The sequence below is a fragment of the Homalodisca vitripennis genome, chromosome 8 (assembly GCF_021130785.1).
Source record: "Homalodisca vitripennis isolate AUS2020 chromosome 8, UT_GWSS_2.1, whole genome shotgun sequence".
In the NCBI taxonomy this organism is placed as follows: Eukaryota; Metazoa; Arthropoda; class Insecta; order Hemiptera; family Cicadellidae; genus Homalodisca; species Homalodisca vitripennis.
In genome coordinates, this window is record NC_060214.1 from 13,172,568 (window position 1) to 13,187,858 (window position 15,291).

Sequence of the window (15,291 nt, forward strand, 5' to 3'; positions counted from 1 at the left end):
TAAATAGGTATCACTTTAATTACTTTCATAACATTTGGAAATACGTTTTTGCTGAAGCATCATGTTGTACAGATATAATATTGGCCTCCAATATAACATAAATAATTTCTTTTACAACCTTGTTTGAAAAACCATATATGTCCTCACTTTGAGATGAACTTAACTGTGATACACATTTCAAAATATCAAATTCTGTAATGTGATGCCACTTAAAACTTTAAATCTAAATTAGAATGACTAGAAAAGGTATTGGTTTAAAAATTCTAAAGCTTTGCTACTATTATTGTTTTGACTGATGGCATTACTTTGATTTAGCTGGGAAGCCAGCATTAACAAAATATTCATTCAATTGTTTGGAATCCACTTCTGGTTCTTTACTTAATTTTTATACTTTGACTTTCTGCTTTTATTACATTCCATGCAGCTTTACACTTGTTTATTTGCATTTTGAATGTAATGACTATTTGCAGCTATCTTTGCTGAGTAATTTTACACTTGTATCTTTTTTTTTGCCAAAGCATAGTTATTCTTAAGCTGAATTTTATCCTCATTATTTACACCATGTTTTAACCTATCGTACAAAACTAGCAAAAATTCTCTCATTTTCTTCAGTTCAGGTGTAAACCAATTAACTTTCGGTTTGTTTCTTAAAGAGTTAACTTTAGTTTTCTTAACCTTACAGCAGAGTTATTATAGATACCTGACAATACACCAATAAATGAACTGAAAGCCTCATCTACATCACTATACATTCTTAATGGCAACCAATCTACGTGTATTAGTTGAGCTTTCAAGTTAGAAATTGCTCCTGGTTTTCAGATTTCTTACACTACAATATTTATTTCTCTTTATCCCTCGTTAAATTTGTATTGTTAAATGTTACAAAAAGTCCTGCATGGTCAGACAAACAAGGTTCAAATACTTACAGTTAGTTTTTTTCATTTCAAGTCATTAGTTATGACATTGTCCAGGCATGCATTGTTTTCTTGTACTCTCAGTATTTAAGCAATATAAGTTGTAAGATCTAAGCATGTTTAGGAAGGATACAGTTTTAAGTGTGTTCTTTTTTATGTCAATATTAAAATCACCTGATATTATAATCAATGCTCCATTGTACTTCTTAATTACAAACTTAATCAATAGTTTCTAATAAATAAATAAACATACATACATCTGAAGTAGGTGTACGGTAAATGGTAATAACAATGCTATTTATGTCATTCAAAATAATTGCTGATACCTCAAATACTCCTTCAAGACAGAAACTACTTACATTAATTACGTTGTAATTTATACCCACTTTGACAAATATGCAACACCCACCCCTAGTAAGAGGAGGTTTTTCTACAGTAAATATCTGCTAAAACATACCCTGAATGGAATATACAGTGAACTTTCATCTTGAATTCAACCAGTGCTCATTGATAGTTATTATGTGTTACAATTTAAATTTATCTAAATGCTAATTCTAAAGAAAAACAACTTATTTCTAATGGACTGTATATTTAGATGGAATAAACTCAGGAGTTTGTCAGTGTTGGTTGTGGTGTCGAAGGCTGAAGGTCCCCTGTAGGTGGTTGGTCGTTTCCCGCCGGTGTCGGTCTGGTCCCTGACGTGTGCTCGGGTTGACAGCTGCTTATCCCCGCTGCCTCACATATTCTCTCCGCCAACCATCTCTTACCAGTTCTATTGAGATGCCATACCGTTTGATGTGTGCATCTGCCTCTCCCGCTTTGCTAGCCTCCACCACAGTCACCATTCGTATAGCACTCACCGAGTCTTTTGAGTTCCCAAGTTAGTCCTTCCTGGTCTCTTGGTTGACACATGACCAATCAACCAAGTCGTATCTATTCGGAAGGTCCACTAGTATAATTTTTTTATCCTTACATTCGTCAAGAGTTTTTTTAATTCTTTTTAATGCTTCTTCTCCCTCATTCCTAGCCACATCATTAGTCCCACACATAATAACTAACATGTCTTCTTCATTTTTTAGCTCTTCATCAATATTTTTCCTACTAAGAATTTGCGATGCACGGCCCTCCAGGAGTGACAAAACCCACAGACTTGAGAGACTTGTTATGCTGATCATTATTTATTTGGGTGTTAAATATGCCACGACAAGTCCTTCCCATGACTATCCGCACAGATCAACATTTTCTTCTCAGGAATTCTGTCCTCAACCTCATTGCAAGACACTTGTGTCCTCCACTGCACTATCATCGGGTTGGTGTTAAAATATTGTAGCGATTTTCAGAAAAATAACTAGGCCCAACATTCTTACACTTTTTGTAAAAGACTGCCTTTTAAGAAAATTAACTTTATTCTGCTCTTTGTTAACCACAGATGAGTAGGAACGGTGATTAATAGTACGGTTAAGTTTGCTATTTTGAGAAAAGGATGTTAAAACTGCTGGTAAACTATTTCGTTTACTATCATTTTTCTTTTTTGAGACAACAGTAAAAGACTCTTCAGATGTCACTAAGTTTATTCTTTAATTCTTTAATTTCAGCTTGAAGCAAAATAATTTTCTCCTCTTTTTTGCAACACCATAGTTTCGAGACAGACATTTTGATTCCTAAGATCTTCAATTTCTTGTTTAGCTTTTTGCAGATCCTCATTTAATGTATTCACAACAAAGTGTAAATTTTCTAATTGTTGTTCAAAGTTCTTTGTTTACTTCCATTGTAATATCATTAGTATGCCTAGTCTCCATGTTTATGAATGGATCACTCTCATTTAGGTCAGTTTTGCTTTCCTCAGAGGATTCACAGTGATCATCATCCTCTGATCGTTTATTCATACATTTGTCACAAGACCACTTGATGTTAGACTTGTCTATTTGTTTGAGTTCTCTTATAGTAAGTGAAGTACATTTCATATGATTACCATTGTAGACACTCATTCCTACATAAAACACAGCTCTACAATTATGTGCCAACATTTTTTTTGGCATTCACCACAGGGATGCTCAGGTTTTATTTTCCTTTCCATCCTTTCTAGGCATTATTTTATTTGTACACAAAAGAAAAATAAATTGATTTTTTGAACTCAATGTACCAATAAATATATATTATTTTTGTAACTAGAACACAATAAAATGTTTTATAAAAATACTATAAATAATAAAATCACCTCTGAAGGAAGCAAAAATATAACTATGCTGGAGTTAGATTTGAACCATGAACCTTTGACACAACATTATATTTCCAACTAAACTAAACTGAATTTATTCATTCATTATGTAATTGCCACAAAAACGGTGCACTGTTTTACTTGTACCAGTATAACTTTTACCATTTACATCAAGAATGCTCATGTCAAAAATACCATCTTGGAGAAGATTCCCACACTGTTCACGAATATGCCTAAGTGTTTGTATTGGAATACAAGACTGGAATATAAATTAAACTATTTTGAGTCAAAGGGGATTTGGTCAGTTTCGTTCTTGGAGTGGTTTGTGTGGCAATATAAAAGGAAGCAAAGTTTTGTTGAATTTGAATTTGACGAATGTTTGAGAAACTTCCACACTCTTCGTGACTTAACGACACACAATTTGTCAATGTGGGTCTCACAGCAAGCACAAAAATATAAACAAAATGCTTTTTTCATCTCATATAACGCAAATATATACACATTTTTTTGCTCTTAATCAAAGAATCCATTTACCACCATTTTCTCTTCCTCCTTCTTCTTTTTCTGTGTTCATACAAAAGTGAAAGTTGAGAAAATATTTCAACTGCAGCAGCAACTATACTGACATCATCGGAGTCACCCATGTTTGATACTGAGAACAATTATTTCAAATTTTCACTAAAAGTTCATTCAATGTTTTGGGTTACATTTGTAAATACTTTAGAAGTGCCATGAACTTAAATCACTATTGAAACCGAATGTTTGAAACGGTTGACTGAAAATTTGTTTCCCTTAAACGGTAGTATTACCGTTTTTAGGAGGGGGAAAACTTTCAGTCAACCGTTTCAAACATTTGGTGGGATGTGCTGGAATTGCAGAAACATTCACGAATAGCTCGGGACCTGCATTAAAGATTTATTACAATTTGATTGTATATTGTCTATTTGCCCATTAATATTAGCTCGGTGGTGGCTGGAAAAATGATAAAAAGTCAAAGGAAACCTTACGACACAAAGTTTGGGCTAAGAATGCCCCTCAGGCACCTTTCTAGCTGATGTGTGCCTAAAGAATAATTGATAACTTTTACTAGTATGAAGATTTTCAGAAAACAAGAATGTTTGTGTAATATATAATACTGTTTACCAGATCCCTGGCCTGGCAGGATTCTGGATGTTGTCACTCTTGCTGCAGACACCACTACAGCTGTTACTACTTCTGCCGGCGCTAAGGCCTGGCGTGGTGGAACTGGTTTCACAGGCCGTCATGTGCTGTCTACTCACAGTCCAACTGTTCTCGGGGTTCCTGGCTCTCTCCGACTTGGCCCGACATTCCTCCGCACGGTTCCACGTTTCCCAGTTCCTCTCCGAGAGATGAGCTATGACTGGGTATAGTCAAGAATAATGGTACACTTTTAAATCTTGAAAACACTTTTGAAACGTTAAGCGGTATATATAAAATGAAAGACTAATTTTAAATATCATAGCTTCGTATTATGTAATAATAAACGGAAACTGATAGTTTTAACACTTTCACTGCCACCTCCTAATTTTAACAACTTTCTTACACTGCCGCCCGTTTTAATGAATTCAAAATAAATTAATTTTTTAACGAATTGTAAGAAAACGATGGGACTTACTTTTTTTTTTAAAGCCAAGTTCTTCCTCTTTCTACATAAACGCTCATGCGTAAATATTTTAAAACAGAGTCTTGTTTTAAAACTTAAAAAATAACGTTTTTGTAAAAAATAAAAAGTTGGCCAAAAACATCACTATGTAAAACAATTCCAATCCAAGATGGCTGACTGACTACAGTCAAAGTGAAGTGGCTCCCAGTTAAAAGTGTACATAAGTGTGTATTTCAACAACAAATATTTACTCACATGTGCAGCAACTTACCTGGAAATACTGTAAGTCCATTTCACAATAAAACTTAAAGAAAACTAATCAACTCAAGAAATCATGATCACTGAATAAATTCAAACCATATGGTGACAAACAGTGCTGATAGTGCTGACAGCGTCACATTCCACACCTGACCTACTGACAGCGGTGTACACAGCCGTCAGCAATCAACAGCCTTGCTTCTAACCTTGGCTCTCTTAAACAATCTGATGACTTGTTCCCTACTTACTAATTTGACATTGTTATATAGTTTCATTAATATATAAATCATTATTCTGACAATCTCCCTATACAAGAGCACTAATATTATCCTTGACAATCTGTGAAATTTTTTTTAGACTAAATTTAGAGAATCAGCCAAACTACCCAGACTAATTGGTCTGCCAATTACTTGACAAGGTGTCTCAGTGGTGATGAATTGAGTAGTTGCCACTGAGTACCTAGCAATACAGTATGATCTACAGTATGTTACATTTTTTGACATGGTCATTGACTACCTAAAATCAATATAAATTTTACCTTTAATAATTATAGTTCCTTACACCTGACCTTTTTGTAATTACTGATACATTTAAGAATTACTATACTGAATTAAGTACAGTTCGTGGAGACTGTGGAATTTAAAATGCCAATATATCCTTGTGGAGTTTGTACAATAGGGGTCAGATATAAGGGAATATTTTGTAATGGCAGTTGTAAAACATGGTACCATGCAGACTGTGTCAACCTATCAAGTAAGGAACTGAAAGATTTCTCAAAAAAAGACTCTGCAAACTGGATGTGCAGGAAATGCAGTTCTTCACAGATATGTAGTCTGAAAATGCGACTCCCTGTACAAATGGAAATAAATAGCCCTAACTCTTCAATCCAAGAACTTGAACAAAGTATTATGGAACTCAACCCAGAAAATACTGAAGACAACTTACTTGCTGCTGCTAAAATTGGTTCCGCATTGTTAGATGAGAACAATTTTTTAAAGTCACAAAATACCAAACTAAGTAGTAAATTGGCCAACATGGAGGCCAAAATTGAAGAATTAGAAAGCTGTGAAGAAAAATATATGTCTGCCATGGAGAAACTTCAAGAAAAAAATGCTGAACTGGAATCACAAGGAACCAGGGAAAAAGAAAATCTTCTCAAGGTGCAAAATATTTTTGAAGACCATGACAGAAAGCAAGCAGAACTTCTCAATAAATATGAATTAAAAATAAATGAACTTGATAAAGAAATTATAAATTTGAAAAGAAAACTCTCAAATGGGCAAAACTTGAGTCATAAAGAGAAAAAGTTGATGAAAAACGCTGAATCCCAAACAGAACATAACACTAACTCAATAAATTCAACACTTCCTTTCCTTACCACAGAAATGGGACTTCTAAGGGAAAATCAGAATTTATTCAAAGAAAAACTCAAAAATTTGGAAGCAGAGGTGAAAAATATGACAGACAAGGAGGACAAAACACTAGTAAAAAACAGTGGAAAAACTAGGAATTCTACACCTCGCCGTACCCCTTCTAACAACAAGACCCATGTCACAACCCAGCCTTGGACAAAAAAGGAGAGCAAAGAAAACAAGCGAATCCTAACGAAAAATGTATTCAGCATCTCCCTGCAAGTTGCTAAAAACAGGCTGCTACAACCAGCAGAAAACATTAAAACCCCAATAATATCCGAAAGTGCAGCTGATAAACAGCTAACAAATAACGAAAACACAAACCTTTTTGAAGAACAAAGGGATTCACTAAGTGATGATGAAGAAACAGAAGCACCTGAAACAAGATCATTAAACGGAAAACACATTACAATTTCATCAATTAACACAAATAGTGGCCGCATCTCAAACCTGACCCAAGAGGACAACGCAAAAATTAAAACTATAAAAGCTTTCTCTTTCCCCCCAGAGGAAACCCCATTATTGACCACCCAACTCACATCTGACACAGACCTGCCACAGACATGCGGGATTAACTTTCTGGACACAGACCAGGAAATTTCTCTCAGTCCAACAACTTTCCCACAAACAGAGATGTCTAAAATATCACAGAGACTAATAATTAAGAATTTTTCATTTAACAACTTTGTTACAGCACTGGACAACCAGGGCAAAACACACATCCTAATATGCTTCTCATCAAAACAAAATAACTGGAAGAAAAAGCTGTTTCGCTTCCTAGAACTGGCCAATGACTGCATAAAGTTCTCTATACTATTCTCAATTAAATTGGAAGAAATCTTGAAAAGCATACACCTAAACCAATCAAGTATCAGAGAACTCCTACAGGTTGTCCTACAATACTCAAGCAATGCATATCTACACCGCTTCCGCCTTTACACCCAAAACAAAGAGATAAAAAAGGTCATAGATGACATCCTTGATGACACAATTGACAAGAATCAAAGAAAAATTGCAAGACTTTCTCCAAGGACATGTGAAGCAATCTATAGTTCATGGAGAACAGCACAAGGATCTCTTCCACTACCAAGTACATATACACCTCCACAACCAACAACACCAAACAGAAACAGCTTTATGCATGCAGCAATGCAAGAACAGAGGGAACTGTGGAAATCTAAAGAAAAAAATATACTTACAAACCTATCTTCAACATATAAAGAATACAACATAAGCCACATACATAAAGAACCCCTCAAGTTAGCAGATTTCTGTGAAAAAACAAACAATAAGTATGCCATCATAAATTTACAAACAGGAGAATTCTTAACCAACACGGCAACAACAAAAGTATACCAATTTGGATTTGATGGTGCACGCTTTATTCATCTGACAAGAAAATGAACAAAACAAATACAAAGTGGCTTCAGACAATATCTGCATAAATGACAACATCCTAACATCTGACGACACATACATTTTAAATGACCTAAGGCTCTACAACAGCATCAAACACATAAACATATCTACGATCCCTGACATCAAGCTAAACCTTGTTCAAGGAGTGCCAGGATGTGGCAAAACAACCTTTATATTAAAAAATTACAGAGATGGTGATATTGTTCTATTCCCGACCAGAGATGCAGCACTGGACTTCCGGAAATGCTTCAATAACCTACATCCAAACCAGGAAAAAACTGCAAACGACTCCTTCAGAACAGTTCATTCATTTCTTATCAACTCTACTCATCATCTGAAACAAGGAGGCAGGTATGCCAGGCTCATTATAGATGAAGCACTCATGTTACATGCTGGAGAGATCTTGTTTGCATCCTTCCTCGCAAAAGTACATGAAGTAATGCTTATCGGTGATACCAACCAAATCCCATACATAAATAGAACAAATCAGGAAGTAAAATACTACAGAATCTCAGAAATAGCAACAACCACCAAGGTGCTTAACATGTCATACAGATGCACACGAACTACAGCAGCTCTTCTCTCTAGCAGTTATAGCCATGGAATGAAGACAACAAGCAGAGTTGAAAGGGAACTAAGTCTCAAACCACATAAAGGCCTAAAGAATATTCAGGAAATCCTTGAAAAAGATGAATACACCTGCCTGGTCTTCAAACAGTCCGAGAAACGCGAACTAACTGCACTAGGATACAAAACTAAAACTATCCATGAATTCCAAGGAAGGCAAGCTGAGAAAATAGCAGTAATACGCACCTCCAGAAAACCTGAAGAAATATATGACTCAAAACCTCACTGTCTGGTAGCAATAACAAGACACACGGAATCCTTTATCTATATCACGCCAAATACAAATGACACACTGAGCAAATGGATAACTCATGCAAACACCCTCAACTCAAAAGAGTTAAGTTATGTTTCCACTGACACTCCTACTGAACCCACATCACAAGAAAGCAATAACCCTTATCCCCATCCTCAAACTGCTCGTGGAACAAAAACCACAGACATAATAACCAGTTGTAATCCAGAACACTCCATGGAAAACATATCACAACCCCATTTTTTAGCCACACATCAGTTCCCAATAGAAAAACACAAACCAAAGTCTCCAACTCTAATCTTCCTGAACTCGTACCTCAAAAAAACCAAAAACAATCTAAAGCATATCATGGGCCACACAAAGTCACCGTCATGCACCAAAACATAAATTGGCTCTCAAATAAGTTGGATAGGCTGGGCCACTTCCTGAATGATCACCTCCCGGACCTTATAATATTAACAGAACATGGCATTTTTGAAGAAAACCTACATTACATGAACCTTGACGGGTACTCTCTAATCGGAGGTTTCACAAGGAAAAATCACCAAAAAGGGGGTGTTCTGGGATATGCAAAAAAGGAAATAGAAAATCAAATAAAGCTCTTAAACACGAGCGGAGCTGAATCAGAACTGATATGTGAAACGGCCCTATTTCAAATAGCTATGAAAAAACACACTATCCAAGTACTGGGAGTTTACAGACCACCAAGTGGAAACCTGAACCATGCAGTCAACATTTTATCAGCCCAACTCGAAATCGCTCTACAAACAAAAAGGAGAACGATCCTTATGTGAGATATAAATGTTGACAACTTAGTTGAAAACAGTGACAACAACAAAATTGAAGAACTCCTTGCTTCCTTTGGTATTGTCCGAGAGAACCTACCGCCTACGCGAATCACTGTTGAAACGGCCAAATCTATTGACTGGATCTGTACAAATATCGACGACCATCTCATCCAAACAGCTGTAATAACATCAGGCCTCTCAGACCACACAGCACAAGCCATCTCAGTGCAAAGCCAAAAAATCAACCCACCACGTGAAAGGGAAAAGAAAAGGATATTTAACAAAAAATCTACAGATCGTTTCAAAACAAGTCTTCAGGGCCAAAACTGGGACTCTGTACTCTTAACAAATGACGCCAATTTAGCCTATAGTAACTTCCACGAAATCCTGCAGCAAACACTAAACAGAACATGCCCTCAAATAACAACAAATAGAAAGCCTTGTACAAAAATACAGTGCTGGGATGCAGAATGTACAAGACTAAAGAATATATATATCCAAGCTCTGGAAAGAGAACAACTTACAGGATGCATTGAGGACAAGGTAGAGGCAGCAGCAAGAAAGAAAGATTACGACCTAAGATTAAAGCTTCTGAAACGAGAACGAGCAACAGCTCACATAGAACAAGCTGATAACAAGCCCAAAGCACTATGGCAAGTAATAAATAACGAAAGAAAGGCAAAATCAAACACAACCATTGAATGGAAGCTACAAACAGGCAATGAAACCATACAAGACCCAGCAGACATAGCAAATTGCTTCAACAACTTTTTTGCCACAATTGCAGACAGAACACTACAAGCCAGTAATATCAGCCTAAACTCCTCACAACAAGACGAACCAGCACCAGCAGCAAATTTTGAATTTAAATTTCAACCTGTGACGCATTCTGATATAAAAAAAGCCATAAACTCACTCAAACCAAAAACTTCTTCAGGCATTGACGAGATATCAGCAAAACTAACCAAGATCTGCAAAGAAGAGATAACAATCCCCCTGACAGATATCACAAATAAATCACTCCAACAAGGAATTTTCCCTGATCTACTGAAAACAGCAAAAGTGTATCCAAAATACAAAAACGGCGAAAACACCAGCACAGGTAGTTATAGGCCAATCTCCCTCATCTCAACTTTCTCAAAAATAATAGAAAAAGTAGTTCTGGAAAAACTTCTCCTTCACCTACAGCAAAACAATTTGCTCACAAGCCAACAGCATGGATTCCTAAAAGGAAGGTCAACTGCCACTGCCCTGATACAATTCACAGAACATATAATTGACGAACTAGAAGAGGGAAACAAAGTAACAAGCCTATTCCTAGACTTTAGCAAGGCCTTTGACTGTCTCAATCATAACAGACTACTTTCCAAATTAAGAGCTCTAGGTGTGACAGGGACAACGGAAAAAATGGTTTCACAGCTACTTACATGACAGGAGGCAGCTTGTCGAGATACAGTACACAAATAACAACATCAAACAGAAGATGAAATCAGAACTCATCAGTGTACATAGAGGAGTTCCGCAAGGCTCTCTGTCCTGGGCCCCATACTGTACCTTCTATTGACAAATGACCTCCCAAGCTGGCTACAAGACTCCTGCCATACAGTAATGTACGCCGACGATACAGCCATCACACTGGCACATAGATCACTTGAAACACTCACCAGAAACACCAACACCGCCCTCAACATTACCAAACAGTACTGCACAACAAACGAACTGGTTCTTAATGAAAAGAAAACAGTCCAGCTAACCTTTACTACCAGAAACAAAAACAACACTAACATAACACTACCAGATATAGAATCAAAAAAACAGCACAAAGTACCTTGGAATAACAATAGATTCTTCCCTGTCCTGGACAGCGCACATAGACGGCCTCTGCAAAAAGCTCTCATCATGCACTTATGTCATTAGGAGACTAAAACAAATAAGTGGCTTGGAAGCAGCAAAAACAGCATACTTTGCCTTATTTGAATCACATATGAGGTATGGTATTGCAACCTGGGGAGGTACAAGTAATACCAATCTAGAGAGGATTCTGGTACAACAAAAAAGAGCAATCAGATGCCTTGCAAATATCGCCCCACGAGAAAGCTGTCGAGACGCTTTTTAAAGAGCTAAAGATCCTCACAGTAGTATCACTTCAAATTCAAGAAGTGATTCTACATGCTGTTAATACAGCACAACTCAGGCATAGAGACATGCACCAGGCAATACTCGTCATGCTGCAGACTTCACACTACCAACTCACCATCTCAGCCTGTTTGGAAGGAAAACCCTCATACAAGGGAGCAGCATATTTCAACCGCCTACCAGACCATCTCAAACAAGAACCAATCAAGACACTCAAGAGAAAGCTAAATCTATGGCTACAAGACAACCCCTACTATTCAGAAAAGGAAGGAATTTTGTGACAATTAAACATGTTTATTTTTATGAATCTAATGACCACTGACTCGATGTACTGTTCTCAAAGAATATGTCATTAAAGTATATTGTCTATTGTCTATTGTCTATTGTCTAGTCTAACATAAATTTATCATTATTATTTGCTGTATTCAGCATTGACATTACTGTCCCTACAGCGACACATACTTATAATTAAAATCCACTTATATTTAAATATTTGTTTTTAGTGTGGAGGCCTAACCCATTGCAGATCGTATTGTTTTGGCGCGCGGGCACCAATTAATTTACGGTCAGCGGCCGAATGAACAGCAATGGTGCGCCACATCGTATTGCTCGCTATTGTATACTCACTTCATATCTACGTTCAACTGGATTCCGGTTTAAAAAAATATCTCCATCTATATTCTTAAAAATAAAATAATTAAATACAATATATTGTTTATGAACTATTGTAATAAATATCTCTAATAAATATCGATCCAGTTCAGACGATCGTAAGTTTTCCATTTCGATCAGCTCATATTATGACACGCAAATTATACCATAAAATGCGATACTAGTTACTATTATAATAACAGCTGAAGAATACAACCCATCAGAAGCGCTAAAAAGCAGAGAGTAAACTCATATGAATGATTTTTCAACTTCGATATACAACTGCGATCTGTAGAATATTTATAAAACTTTTGAAAACTCTGAACGTAGACCGTTGTTAAACACTCTTAGTTGACAAGTAAGGACAATCGCCCAATCTATCAGACATTAATAGAACTATTTGGAGGAAAAGTTAAAAGCAGACCGCTTTTGCGAACTGAGCTCGTCATCGTGCCATTAGGCCCAGCTGCTGCGTGACGAGCCCAGCTCGTCAGTGATCCGCAATGGGTTAAACCCACGTGTTCCAGGGTCATCATCAAAATCTTTACCAGAAGGTAAAAATAATCAATAAACTATAAAATTCTGTAATAGACCAATTATTTATAAAACACAGGAATAAAAGTTTTTATTACTATGATGCTTATATTTGTTATTTGAGTAAAAAAACAATGTCAACAAATCCATCGGTAGTAAAATCAGGATCACTATCTGTCATCTTGGAATAAATCATTACTTTTACTCTCACTTGAAAATCTGAGTAACTGTTCTAGCACTTGATTGTCTTCAACACTGTCACAATCCATTGTATTTACTCACAAAACAATCGGCGTAAACTAATATAATAGCAAGCAAAACAATAACAATGCAGACGATAAATTAGCAGAACGACAACAAACGGCCGACGTGACGTGACGACAAGTTTGTAAACAAATCACTTTGTTCTGATATTTCAGATGACTGCCAACAACATTTTATAGATCATAATCCACAGAGTAAGAAATAAAAACATGGAAATAGCGAATGACTATCAATGCTGAAGCACAAATACGTTTAAATGCATTTTTATTACTGTAAAAGTCGGCACCATCAAAAGATGTCGGCAGTCTATAGAATTCCACGTGCGACGTCAAATGACATTGTCGGCAGTGAAAGTGTTAATGTTATTTTTACATTTACATGAATGTAAGTTCTGTTATGTTTGTATTAGAACATTGTTAAATACGACAATACAAGTTAGACAATTATTGCAAGAATGTATTAATTAGGTAAAATTGTCAATATGAAAAAGGTGAATGTTTTGAACATTCTTTACTTTTTAGTAATAATTGACTTGTTACCATGGTTTTAATAAGGAATTCTGTTGAAGCTTACTCTGCCTTTTCCTAAAAATATATTAAAGACCATTGTTGTGCAAAGATAATTTATATTGCAAATTACAGTTTTTTGCAAGTATTGGTAAAGTGTATGAGTTTTTCAGTTCTATGTAAAAAAGGAAAGTTACCAATTTTATTTATAAAAGATGAATAAGAGATAAGATATTAATATGACTACTGATATTATGGATTTATACAGTACTTAATTGAAAATTTTAAAATAATTGTTTTCATCTTTTGAAACATAAATAAATTTATATGTATAAATATTACAAAAAAAAATACCTGTTCTTTTATTCTTTAAAATGTTTTAAGTAAACATGCAATAATCTAATTCTAAATCTTAAAATTAATTCTTACTGAAATCTTAACCCTTTCAGTGCAATGCAATTTTATCAGTTCCTGTGGAAATAAAAATTATAACAATATTCATTTTTAAACAATTGGAAAACGTAATAACAAAACAAAAATACTGGCTCATATAAAATAACGGACTTGTAAATTTGTTTATAATTTAATGCAGTATTTTTGTAGTAAATTCTTTATCTCTGAAAATATATTGTTTTATTTACTTTCTTACAAAAATAGTTAATTTTAGTGGAAGGAAACAAAAACATTCCTTTTTGTTGCTTTGCAACGAATAATAACTCAAGTTGCGATCATGACTGTTTCTAATGCAGTGCTTATAAGCTACAAATGTTTTAACACTATGCTCAGAAAAATTGAAATGTGTATGAATAATTTATTACAATATAGTAAGTATGCTAAGTAACAATTCACTACCATTTACCACATTTGTAGGATCCACCAACTGTAATAACCAAAAAGAATCTACAGATGCCGGTCGAAAGAAACGTCACAAATTGGCAAAACACCAAATGTACCAAATTGAGTCAGGGATGTAGTGAAAAACGCTACACTGAAATTTGGATTCAAACCGTTTTTTTTTTTTTTTTTTTTTTTTGCCTGAAATACAGAGTAAAGTCATACAAAAAATTTATAGTCGATATCAACGACACTGCACTTTTCGCACTAATACAGATTGTAGCTCACAGACATTCTCAGCAATGAAAAGTTCAACATTGTCATTCACATTTTTATTACTTTTATATCACAGTATATTTGCCGTATATTAACTCTAGAAGTTGCAGGTGCCGGTTATACGGTGTGGTTGGTTGCTCAAGTGGCAGTGCCGGACATCCGGCCCAATTAGGTTGCATCGTATTACATTATTTTTGGAGTAAATATTGACCCATAGTGATAAAACTGGTATGTTTGCAAAGAGGAAGAATGAAACTTCTCATTAATACCATGTTTTATTAGGTTTTTTACTATTTTTAGGTACATGTGTATAATGGTGTTTTGTCTATTCACTTAAATAAATTTTTAAAAACTATGTTTTTACATTTTTGTTAATATACATAACAAGTGTGAACATTTAAAGTCATATACACTATATATTTCTGAAAGCATCTCTCAATTTTTGATTTAGAATCATTTGACAAATCCGAGGGAGAAACTTTACTTTTTTATTGTTTTTGGTGTGAAATACGCAGCATCATCCGTTACCCCTCGTTTGGAAGGGAAAAACTCCGGTTGAGGTTTATAATGAGGTAAA

At 35.3% G+C, this 15,291-nt stretch overlaps 1 protein-coding gene across 2 annotated transcripts in view; it reads left to right on the forward strand.

Annotated features, from left to right (window-relative positions):
* The window catches only part of LOC124367317 (transmembrane protein 17-like), a 33,531-nt gene that overhangs the window by 16,325 nt on the left and 1,915 nt on the right, over positions 1-15,291 (forward strand). The window contains exon 4 of one of the 2 annotated variants that reach the window (XM_046824047.1): positions 4,279-4,535. In XM_046824047.1, the coding sequence (XP_046680003.1) occupies positions 4,279-4,506 (228 nt within the window). In that variant the 3' untranslated portion in view covers positions 4,507-4,535. The remainder of the gene's footprint in view (positions 1-4,278; positions 4,536-15,291) is intronic. The other variant, XM_046824046.1, reaches the window with a different exon arrangement.